Consider the following 13005-nt stretch of genomic DNA (forward strand, 5'->3'; position numbering starts at 1 on the left):
GGAACCCGGCCGCCTTCTCCTTCCGGAACTTTTCCGGCCGTTCCAGCCGGACCATCCATCTTCGACACCCCGCACACACACGAGTGAGCGAGCTGGCGATAATATATTCTACGGTATAATTTTATCTTAATTTAAAATGAAATTAGAATTTTCCGCACCATTGCAAATCGAATCCCTTGGCGGCGCCAAGAGATGAGGAGAGGTTGGTATTTATATGCTGATGTTGGCTCTTTCTCGAAAATATATTTATCTACATCCTTTCGGAACATGTGTGTGCGTGTGTGAAAATGTGAACTTTAAGGGGCGGGACACCGATCTATAAAAGGGTGCACAAAAGTTGGCCATTTCCAATCCTTGCTCAGTGCCACTCTAGCAACGAGAAACCTAGATAAGGCGCCTTCTGTGGGAAGTTGACTTTGGTTTGATCCTTTTGGAGTAGAATTTTAACTGGAGGAGTTTGACGGGGGGAGGGGGTGAAAGAAAAACGACACCCCGAGTCCGAGTGATAACCTTCGCATCTTCATCTGCGGAACACTGGATGGAGGACTAGGGTTGATCGAATTTTTATATTGAATCTTGTCCCGCAAGTATCGTAAAGAATCGAAAAGAATATATTTCATGTGATTTGTTGACTTTATTCATGCGAACAATAGCTTGCAAAATAATACAAAACAGCACAAGCGTCAAATATAAAAAAACAGCAAAATCTAAGCTAATTGAGCAATTCCAGCTCAAATCGGGATTTTTTCTGATACTTTTGTACCAGAAATGGTATATCTCCCCTTAAAAAAAAACATTTGCTAAAACTGTTTTTTTTTTTCTAAAAGTGGTCTAAACGTCAAAATTTTCAAAAACCGATAAAGAGAATCGATTTCCCAGACAATTTTACATAAAAGTCTCCATATTGACCGTTGTCCTATGTCAAATCCTTGTGAACATATAGCGGTTTTAAAAATAAAAATGTTGAAAAAATAGGTTTTTTAGTGGTTTTTGGCAATTTCTATATGACAGACTTGATTTTTCAGTCTCGAAAATATTTTTACCGGAAAGCTCGTACAATTTCCCATAAGTTTGCCTTTGTCAAGGCCTTTGACAGCTATTTGAAAATGTTGACGTTTAGACCACTTGTCAAAAAAAAAAAAACAGTTTAAGTAAATAATTTTTGTATTATTTTAGGAGAGACAAACCATTCTGCATTTTTCGAGAGTCTTTTTGTCACATTTTAGGCTATTTTCACAAAAAAATGAGCGAAAAAAACGACCTTTAAATTAACTTTTAAACTTAAGAATTGAAAAATCTCATAGAATTGGCGTTTATTTTTCTTTCAGTGTATTTTTTCAAAAAGCCCGTCTAATTTCTTACAAGTTTGTCTTAGACCACTTTTTGAAACGATGTAACGGCTTAGAGATACAGCAATATTTAATTTACAAAATACAAAAATAATTAAAACCCTAAAGCCCTTCTCTAATTTCATTATCGAGTGCAACTGGCTCCATATACACAAAAATGGCTTATATAGGCCTAGGATAACATGTTTAAAAAGTTTCATTGAAATCGGAGAGGGTCGAGTACCAGAAAAATTCCTGATTTGAGCTGGAATTGCTCAATAAGATCACACAAAACCCCACAAACTTCAAAAGTGACCACAAACTTTACAGAAGTCTACAAAAGTACATTTTAAAGAGTCCACAAAAACTTATAAGAGCTCAAAGGATCTCAAGACCCCATTCGAATGATCCAAAAATAGCTAAAAATCAAAGTTCTTTAGTTTTAATCGATCTCAAAAAATCCCAAAAATCTCACAAGAACCCACAAACTCGACAAAGTGTTTGCAAAAGTTCAAAAGAATGAAAAAGTAACACCTCACACCGTCTGCTAGATCTCACAAGACCTCACAAGAGCCTAAGAAAAATGTAAACAATATATGATTTCAATAGTTTATGGAGCCCACAAAACCCCATAAAACCCCACAGGAGCTCAAGAAGATTTCAGAATAAATGTACTGTCGACCACAGTGGTTGGTCACTTTTATTTTGACACTCTCTAAGTTTGTATCCCGTTGGTTGGTCAAAGTCAAACTAAAACGTGACAAACTAACACGCGGCGTTCACGCACACAATCAAAACAAACGTTTGATAGTGTGTGTGAATTCCGTGTAATGGGGGTATCAAACTAAAAAGTGATCCCGTTCGTTTGACAACAGTTGGTGTCAAACCATCGGGGTTTGAGTGTAATCATAATAGTCGCACAAAAGTTTACTTTGAGCATCCCCAAATTCCATCCTAAAAGGAGAAAGCCCGGCTACGCTGGTAGAAAAGTTGGGCCACTGATATCCATCATTTTGTCAGTTTTGTCCGGGAATCGGGCGAGAGAGACAGATTTCTATATGTATGCAGAACAGTGGATCATACGAAAACACATTGTGTGAACGTATAGCAGGGTCCGGCTCTTTTCCGGCTGATGGGACCGGGCTATTTTGTTTGAAAATTTATATTCCGACAAAGTTTTTGTTATTGGACTGTTCGGATTGTATGCAGTGCCGGAATGGGTTCCCCTGCCGGAATTGATATTCCTGCTGCTTTTGCACGACGATTCAATTATGGATTCTCCGGGACATGGTCGGGCAAGCATCCGGGGCCGATTGAGACAGAGCATTAAATCTGTGTCAGAACTGATGAATGGCAGGCTCGGCCATCCGGCTGTCAGATAGTATCAATCAATGATGATGCCGAGAAGTGTTTTGGAATTTGATCATGTGTGAGACAGAAGGCTTAGGGTTTGATTTTTTTTGGGATTTATTGGTTTCCCAGAAGTTGCTTTTTCTGGGAAAATGTTTGGACCAACAAGTTCATTCTGATTTTTGTTAGACGAGTTTATATTTCATTGAAAGAAATCTTTTGATAAGGCATAAACTGTTCACAAAATCTGTGTTTTTGACACAGATTTCATGTTGTGCCCTTTCGAGAGCACATTGGTCCACAGAACCCACTAAAGTCCACAAGTGTCCAGATGATTAAAAGTTGGTTCAGAAATTCTAAAAAGTGCCACACAAGAGTCCACATTTGATCGCAAGAGTTTGCAGTTCCAAATTCAGTAGGCAGACCATGTCACTGAATATTTTCCAAAACTCACAAGGTTTGATGTAGATTTTATTGCGCATTGTTTATTTAGTACCAGTAATTACCTCAATGCCATAAAAATCACATCTGCACAGTTTTTCTGAGAGGAATGACAAAGAAAGATTGTAATTTAAAGAAAAAAAAATTAGGCAATTCCTTTAAAATAATCTGAAATTTTGTAGAACATTGAACATTATTTTTTTAAAAAATAAAAGGTTTCGCATTCAAAAATATATCCCGATTCCTTTGTTTCGAAAAGCGAAAGCACGTTTCACGCACGTCATAAAACAAATCCCGTGTCACAGCGTGCGTGGAAGCCAGTTTTATTCGCATCAGAGCCACGTGTTGCGAAACCAAAATAGAGCGGGGGAGCAGGGAGCGATTTACGACGTTCATGAGGTTCAGAGGAAGGTTGAAGACAAAGTTTGCCCCGTAAGTTGGTCGAATTTCAATTGGTCGTTTTACTTGACGAGGGCGGGTGCTCTGGATGATGGTTGGAAAAGTTGTTCGAAGGTGTCAAAAATTATGTTCGATATAGCGAAACACTTATGACAGAGACCGGAGGGGGAGGCTTAAGCAATTAGCCCCGGGGCGATGCTGAGGAGGGTACAAGTTTTGAACAATGGAGGTGTTCCGTTTTAAATTACTCTCCACTTGAAGGCACGGAGGGGGAGAGTACTTCATTGAAAGTTGTTAACATATTTTAAAGCTAAATTGACACCACTACGGTTTAACCCTCTACAACCCAACCCCGTCTTTAGGCGGGCTTCGATTTAAAAAAATCGCCAAAAATCCACCTAACAACCAATTTTTGATCTTTAAAAAGCATTGGAAAGATGAACTCTTAAAATTTTAGAAAATATCTGGGTTGGAAGTTTTACTTGTTTTATGTGACTTTGCGAATGTTTTTAAAAATGTAATTTTTTAGGGGTCATTTTTGGCTGTGATTTTTACTAACATTTCCTATATTTTAAGTAAAAAGTAGTATGCAGTAATTTTTCTAATTTTCCAGACTATGCCTCTACGCATTTTTTTAAATTTAAATGATAATGGTGCAATTTTATAGCAAAAACGTTACTTAATCCACCATTAGGTGGTTGGCGCCTTTCTCACATTTTGAGTGTAATGCTAGGTAATGTGTGAGATCCGGCCTCCACATGCTTATAACTTTTGATAGGGTTGTCAGATCTTCAATCTATTGAACTCGTTGAAAAGGTCTTTTGATTACTTACCCAACGATAAGTCGCATGCTAGATCCGGACAACGTTTTTGTCAAAATATCTGAGATCCGGCCTCCAAAAAGTTCATAAATAACACTTAAATGCTTATAACTTTTGATAGGTTTGTCAGATCTTCAATTTTTTGAACTCGTTGAAAAGGTCTTTCGAATACCTTTCTAAAAATGTACATGTATGTAAATGTATGACAAGGTTTCTTACAAAAACCACCCTTTTTACAATCTTCCGGACTTTTGTCAAATTCGTTTTTTAGCATAACTTTTGAAGTACTTAACTAAACTTTATCATTTTCAATAGCGACTTATGGGACCCCAAAACGGTCCAAATCGGGTCAGCCAGTGCCGAGATAAATCAGTGCAAATTTTTTTGATCAACATCCCACCACACACAGACATTTGCTCAAAATTTGATTCTGAGTCGATATGTATACATGAAGGTGAGTCTAGGAGGTCAAGTTAAGAATTTCGTTTTTCGAGTGATTTTATAGCCTTCCCTCAGTAAGGTAAGGAAGGCAAAAATGTGAAAAACAAGCAAAAAATTGAAAAAAATGACTGTAAAAACATGAAATAATTAGATAGGCAAAATGTAATAATAGGAAGTGGTAGAATAGGTCAAATACTACCAAAAACAAACATAAACTAAACAAGATAAATGCAAACTAAAATACTAAAAATCGAACAAGAAAAACATTAAACAAAAGAAGTAAAGTTTTTCGTAGAACAAAAGTTGCTCAAAATGACCTCCTAAACAAGGGAAAAATAAAAAAAATCGAAAAAAATTTGGGCTGTAGAGAGTTAACTGTACACTAGATACCAGAACTAAGAATAGTCACAATATTCCTAAATCCCACAAAATTCCCACAAATCTTTCAATATCATACAGGATTCCAAAAAATCATTGATCAAACCATCTTTAAAATTCTACAAGACACAATCATCAGCACATAAAATCTCACAATAGTTCACAAGAGCCCACAAGAATTCACATAAGCCCACAAGAGCTCACAAATCGCTCATTAGCTGACAAAAGCCCACAAAACCTGCAAGATCATAAACTAAATAAACCGCACAAAAGAGCTCACAAGAGCACACAACAGCTCATAAAATTTCACAAGAGCATACAAGAGCCCACAAGAACTCACATGAGCTCACAAAAGCTCACAATTTGCTCATCAGCTGACAAAAGCCCACACACCCAGATAGAAAACCTATTCACCGTGCCTTTGGCAAGAAACCCCAGGTTATTTTACTCGTCTGGGTTAAATGAGTCTCGTTACTGGCCTAACCATTCCAGTTCGCAAGAATTATGATTTTTTAAAGGTTGGCTTCTCCCTTAGTGGTAATGACGGCAGCGGCGGAAATTCACGTACAAACAGATTTTTTTTTCCTCGTTCGTGAGTTACCAAAAAGCCAACCCTCGTTTTGCACGAAATGAAGCCGAAGGTTTTAAATTTGGCCTCTGCTTTTGACTCATGTGCAACCGCCTGGTTCATGTGAGTGCGCGGACTAATGAGGACAAAGTTCCCCGCCCCTCCTGTCCATTTTTCCCCGTGGCTAAAAAGGATCCATCATTTGCAGCCTAATTTGATGAGCCGCGAGTTTTTTTCCCCGGCGCCATTTTGGGCTCCCTTCCATGAGTGACGTAAATAATTTGCTTATTTTTGAAAGTAAAAAATCCTGGAAGCTCCTCGCTTGATCCAATTTTCCACGCTTGAAATGGAGCCCTCCGGGATCCACTCCACCCTTGAAAAGGGTTGGACTCAACACACCGAATTCGTCACATAATTTGTCATTAACGATAATCGAATCAAAACCACCGGAGCAGACAGCTACAGACAGGCACCCCACTGTTAAGCGGGGGAAAACGACGACGAGTATCAATCATAAAAAAAAACTTCCGCGCAGCGACATCTGGCCAAAATTGGACCGAACGCGATGACAGAGAGCGAGAGATAGTCTCATAATTGACGTACGATCATTTAATAAATGAATATTTTCCACACTCGGATGGGAACGGTTTTGCGCGCGCGATTCCCATCAAGCGATTGAGTTGATCACAGTGACACATATTAGCAGCTCCGGGGCGTCGCGCTTAACGACGAGCGATTTACAATCAACGTCAACAACGTGATAAGTTCCAATCCGGGAGGGGAGGAAGCGCGCAATCGATAAATGTCAGTGACGAGTGACGTAGATTATGCGAGGGAGGGCTATGACGATTGATTTGTTGTGGATTTTAATTGGGATGTTGAATTTAGGAGATTCTAAAATCAAGAGGCACTAAATTTAACAAAGGCACTCTAGAGCCCACACGATACCAAAAGACCTCACAAGTGTCCAAAAGAACTAACAAGTGCTCACAAAAGCATAGAAAAGCACATAAAAAACTCACAAGAGCCCAAAAGAGCTCACATAAGCCCATAAGAACTGACAAGTGCTCACAAAAACTTACAAGAGCCCACACGACCCAAAAAGAGCTGAAAAGTGCCCACAAGAGCCCAAAATAATCTTACAAAAGTATGCGGGATCAAATTGGGAGGTAGAACAAGCGCACATAAGATCACACAAGTGCTCTCAAGAATTCTAAATAAGTGTACAAAAGAGTTCACATGAGCCCACAGTAGATCACAAATTCACACAAGAGCCGACAATAACCTTGAGAGCACACAACTCACAATAGCTCACAAGAGCCTACAAAAGCTCAAAAGAGCCCACAAGTGGCCACAAATGCTCGCAAGTCCACAGAGTCCACAAGTGCTCATGAATGCCTAAAATACTTATATTAGCTTACAGGCATCTAATAATCCAAGAAGCGTTGCAAAGAGTCTCTAAAAGCCCTCAAGAGCCCATACGAGGTGAAGAACAACATAACAGGCCTTAAGGGTCCAAAGCATATCTTTCAAGTAAGAACTCACGACATTAACCGATATTAGACTTCCACAGTAGAGCTCTTAATTTGTGATATTATTGACCTGTAATTTTTGACCAACCTGTGTGTGCTTTCAGCTTAAACAATTTTTATACAAATCTACTTCCGAGTCGAGATGGTGACACTGGGAAGGTTGATGGTGGTTTCACAGACAAGAGGTCTCAGCCGCAACTTACCGATAGATCGCCCCCGTAAAATGGATGTATAACAAACGTTTCGTTCCCGACGTGTATCACACCGCTGACGCCGTTGCAGGTGTGGAAGGCGGCACTAGCTCCCGGGTAGTCCTTCACCGTACCGTGGTAGTAGCAGTGCTCAATTTCCTGGGGAAAAATAGAGAGAGTAGAAGGTTAGAAGTATTAGCAACTATGTAAATGTTTGTGTATTAATTGTGTAAAAATCAAAAAGTGCCTACCAGTTCCCACAAGGGCTCACAACTGCTTAACAAGTTCCCTTAAGAGCCCACAAGTGACCACAGGGGCTCACAAGAGTCAAACTAGTGCCAACAGGATCCCACAAGTTCCCACAAGAGTTCACATTTTCCCACAAGTGTCTACAAGTGCTCACAAGAGTCCACAAGTGCCCACAAGAGCTCACTAATACCCGCAAATGACCACAAGTACACACAAAAGCCCACAAGTGTCCACAACAGCACTCACAAGTGTCCGCAAGTGCTCAAGTGTCAAACAAATGCCCACAAGAGCCTACAAGTGTCAAACAATTGCCAAACAAGTGCCCACACGTGCTCACAAAATCCCACAACCCCTGCCTAAAAGTGCCCACAAGTGCCCACAAGATCCCACCAGTGTCCACAAGTTCCAACAAGAGTTCACGAGATCCTACAAGTGTCTGCAAGTACCCACAAGAGCCCACAAGTGCTCACAAAAGTCCACAAGACCTCACAAATGCCCACAAGTGCCAAACAAGTGCCCACAAGAGCCCACAAGTTCCAAAAGGAGCTCACAAAAGGTCTCATAGCTGCATGATCGGGGAATCCAATCTAGGCCAGTTATACGACCACAACTCATTATAATTTTACTTTGCTTTAGTACCTACTTAGGAATTTTCAACTTTCAAAAGAAGATTGTAGCTTTAGGATGAACTCCAATCAAGACTCTGCGATCATGATGATTCATTCAAAAATTAAACTCGTAGAATGGCACCAAATTCTAGCATCGCACATTCTACACATCAATTCCCATCCGTCCAATAATGCTACTTAAAATTCCAATGCCGTTCTCACAGAAATCCCCACATTAAGGGGATAACATGTCGTACCCTGCAGCATTTTTGGCATACGAAATTCCTCCTTCTAGAGAATTCCAGCGCACTGCATCGTTGCACCACCAAACAGCAAGCAAACTAATAAATCGTGTGTGACGAGATAAAATGGCATATAGTTTAAAATATTTACATAATCTATCATCACAACTAGAGTGCACCTCACCCTCCCCCCCTCTTTTAAACAGCAAAGCAACAAGATGTAAATTTGGCCTGGTACGGACAGGTGCCCAGCAGCAGGTGAACGTCATCACCAGGAACTTTGGTTTTCTGCGCTAAAGGGACCCTTCCCTTCCCTTTTCCAAAGAACTAGACTATCTGACGATGGTTCGGTTGCTGTTGTTGTCGTTGTCAAGGTATATCTCTTCATTTGCAAACATTTGTGCCCCTTCCCGGGTTGTTTTTCCGGGCATCGAGTCCCTAACTAGATTTTCCAATTCAGGGTAGACGGTAGGATGTTGGAATTTACATTCGAGGTCGAGTTTCGGTTGTCAAAGTTACGACTGCGTACCCTAAACGTGCTAAAAAGCAGACATTTTCTATCAAATAGGAACGGACTTGGTGTGTTCGCCACCCCAACCTAGGTGACCGATTTGGGAATTAGAATGTTGTCTCGACGTCGGCCGGGGCTAAATCTACCGTCCAATTTCGGAATCGGATTTTGGGAAGATCAACCATCGAAGCTGGTTCTGGAACCGAGGATGAGCTTTGCACGGAAAGATTCGTGTTGAGAATTAACAGATTCGTCTATTCTCCACTAGGTGTCGCCAAAACGGTTGCTCCAACTTGCATTCAAGTTTTATTGTGTAATGGATTATTGGGTGCAATTTTTATGGCACTCACCGAGTAAGTTTAACTAAAGCACAATTTTGAACAACAAAATGATGAAATCAACAAATTTCACTTTTGCCACTTTGGCTCATTGTGCAAATATTTGAAAGTCTTTTCGAATTCCAATTTAAAATCATAAAAATGTTTCCTGAATTGATGAGTTATTAGAGAAAATAAATCATCTTTATGTTTATAATTCTGGGTTAGCATAGCATAGCATAACGGGTCTGCACCACGCTGTAGGGGGTGCCACAATGAACAATTCAATATTCTTAGACAATTTGATTGCTGCACGGTACACTCAACCCCCGGTGGTTGGTCACTTTTTCGTTTGACACTTTTTTAGTTTGTACCCCGTTGGTTGGTCAAAGTCAAACTAAAAAGTGACGAACTGTCACTTTTTACACAGCGCTCACGCACACTATCACACTAATCGTTTGGTAGTGTGTATGAACTCCATGTAAAAGAGGTGTCAAGCTAAAAAGTGACCCCGTTCGTTTGACAACAGTTGGTGTCAAACCATCGGGGTTTGAGTGTACATCCAAAAATATCTAAGAACGTAAATTTCCACACTGTGCTCCAAGGCTACGCCCATACAGTTCCGTGGGGATTTGGGAGGGGATGTTTTTGTTGTTCACTGGTGGCAAAAGTGCAGGGAACCCATGCGACTTTTAAAAGTGAACGGATTATTTAAGGGAGGTTTGGAATGGGGGTTTTGGGAATTTCATCGGGCCGATGAAAAATGTTGAATGCGTAATGTATTAAATGTATTGGAAGTTTGTAAGTGTAAGTGTGAGTCTGTAGTGTATTATCTAATAAGCATATAGTTTTGTAATAATAATAAATATAATCAGACTGATTCCAGGAAGCTATAAAAAGTAGCAGTAATTTAAAATACAAATGCTCCAGACATTTTTCATGCTGTTTAAGAAAGTTTCGTCAATTTAAGAAATTTGATCATATAAGGTATGAGGAGATGGTTTTTATGTTTATAATTCTGGGTTACATAATAATTTGGAACATACAAATAGAGCTTATATTGTACTTGTCCTTTAAATAAATATATTTTGTAGGATTTGGTTTGAGTTATTATGTCAAATTATTTTATCTTATTGAGATTTAAGTCGTGATTTCACAAATCTGAATGTAGTTTTTTCAATAATATGAGAAAATTTCACACAAGTTTAATTTTTTAACATTGTAAATCAGGTCCAAGATATTATCGATTGAAAATCTGTTGGAATGGACTAGTGATTCAAAAAAGTGAAAATTCAAATAAGTCCAAATAAGTTAGTTGATTTTTTTATTGTTCTTATTATTCTTATTCTAAATTTTACTTGATTGTTGTTGTTTATTCATTTATTTATGGCAACTTTAACCTTGTTGGTCATTCGCTGCCCTCGTATACTTTATTGAGAATTAAATTTTACATTTTAAATTATTTGTTGAATGTTTTTGCCATTTTTCAGAATTCAATATCAAAATTTGTCAAAATTGAGTTTTTGTGTTAAAATGTTACACAAAATGGGTTATTGCGCGTATTGCCCAAAAAGACACGCCGCATACCAGCCTCGAAACGACGCGCCTCACTTTCGACAAACGCGCGCTAACGCGCTATATACTGCGCGTTTTGGTTTTGTTGATCTTTTTCTCAGGAAGGTGCTGTGTCCTATCCCTCGCCTAGACCAGACCAAAATCCATGATAAAACTGACAGACCAAATCTGTCAGACCAAGACTGTCAGACCAAAGAGCAAAAAGTAAACAATCTTGGTCTTCGATTTAGGTGCACACAAATCAAGAAAAGAAAATTTGAAAAAGAATTTTATTTTTCCAATTCAATGACTGGGTTTGGACTGCAAAATTGAATGTATACGTCAGAAAATGATAAAACAGTGCGGCGTCCTGTACACCGACAATTAAATAAGCAGTTAAAAGCCTTATTCTTCCATTTTAATTTTAGATCGCGTTTTCGGTTTACACCTGAAAAATGTTGAAATTATTTATACGGATTTGTGATTCCTCTCTTTCCATCATTCCCTTGCTTTTTCTTCGAATCGCTTGCCATTGTTGCCAGCTTTTTTTTTCAAAAAACTAAAAACTGCACTAAAAGTGCAGAAAATCACTGGCAACAATGTCTATGGCACATTCTGAAAAGCCGCGTGGTGTGTACCTTTGAAAGAAATTATTGTTTTGAGTGTAACAATTTTTCTTTTGAATGGTCGTTAGCATAACCTACAACTTTGCCAAAGACTCTAAATCAATCAAAAAATCCCTTCGTGAGATACAGATTTTCGAATATTTTCATGGTTTTTTTTTCTATGGCCAGCTCACAAATTGGTTTGAAGACTTGTATGAAAAAACTGATGATGCAAAATGGCGTATTTGGACATAGGGAATCGATCGACAATGTTTCATACAAATGAAAAATAAATTAGCGACATTTCAGAGAATTGCTCTGCTCCTTCCCAGATGGCTAAAGATGAAAGCTTTGATCCAAGTGGCTTAGACATCAATAAACTTGCATGCAATATTGCAATTTATTTCAAGTGACATCTAGTGATTAGTTTTTGAAGTTATGTGGTTTTGCTGACAAACAAGAGAAATTGTTATTTTACATAGATTTTTCCAAATAACTCGAAAACTCGTAGATCAACCATTTTTTTTGTTGCAATTTCATCAGATATTTTCCGTGTCATTCTCAAAACAAAAATAGTCCCACACTTTCCCACTAAAAGAAGTTCCATTCGAAAATGGGTGGTCCAACCCCAAACGACAAACGGTAATCCGGGGACCGATTACAACCAAAACTGACCAGACCAAACACATTCGGCCAGTCGGTACGGAACTCGTAATGGCATTTTCCCCCCCGACGAAAATCGAATGTATGCCGAGTGCAGTTTCTGCACTTACGCCCGACCGGGTTTACTTTCCGATTATCTGCAAAAGTGGATAAAATATTTGTTTTGAGTGGCACTAACCCGGAACCAGTTTGCACCAGGAAGAACCGTCGTGTACTCTGGTGGAGTCTACATTTGGTGGGGCTCACTCTGTGTCTAATGTGTGTTGAGCGATGCTCGTTTTGCATACATTAGGGCGCAATTTCGACTTGGCTTAGTTGCTGGGAAGTTTCCTGTGTTGACTGTGGGCCAACTTTGAACGTCGAAGTTGAAGAAATAGCTCGAGCTTGCTTAACGAGCTCTGTTCGAAACCGAGTTTTGGGTAAGTTAGCTTGGAGTTTGCTCAAATTGTAGAAATTTTCTAAAACGGTACAATTTAGTTGAAACAGTTTATCAAACATGGCAATTAAAATGATTTAGCTGCACAATTATTATGAAAAACGAGCTAAAACGCTCGGATACACTCTCAAATGAAAATATCAATTTGCCGTTTCCTCTTCCAGGAAAAGTTTTTCATCCCCTCCTCTGGGGAGTGGTCACCGGTGTGGAAATAACTATTACCCATGAAGTCAGACACCGGACCGAACGGTTCTCCGACTGCTTCCGTTTGCTCTAATTACAATTACGTGATTTTTGGTTCGTTGGACTTTGCCTCGGCAAGGGTGGGCACGTGTGCGTACTGAGGAATCAAATGGTGGAAATAAAATGTG

At 39.2% G+C, this 13005-nt stretch overlaps 1 protein-coding gene across 9 annotated transcripts in view; it reads right to left on the minus strand.

The window, feature by feature from the left end:
• LOC120413521 (disintegrin and metalloproteinase domain-containing protein unc-71) overlaps positions 1–13005 on the minus strand; it is a 982641-nt gene that overhangs the window by 270049 nt on the left and 699587 nt on the right. For all 9 annotated transcript variants that reach the window (XM_052707188.1, XM_052707187.1, XM_052707193.1 and 6 more), the window contains one exon: positions 7462–7608. In XM_052707188.1, coding sequence (XP_052563148.1) covers positions 7462–7608 — 147 coding nt within the window. The remainder of the gene's footprint in view (positions 1–7461; positions 7609–13005) is intronic.

Source organism: Culex pipiens, chromosome 1, assembly GCF_016801865.2.
Source record: "Culex pipiens pallens isolate TS chromosome 1, TS_CPP_V2, whole genome shotgun sequence".
Lineage (NCBI taxonomy): Eukaryota > Metazoa > Arthropoda > Insecta > Diptera > Culicidae > Culex > Culex pipiens.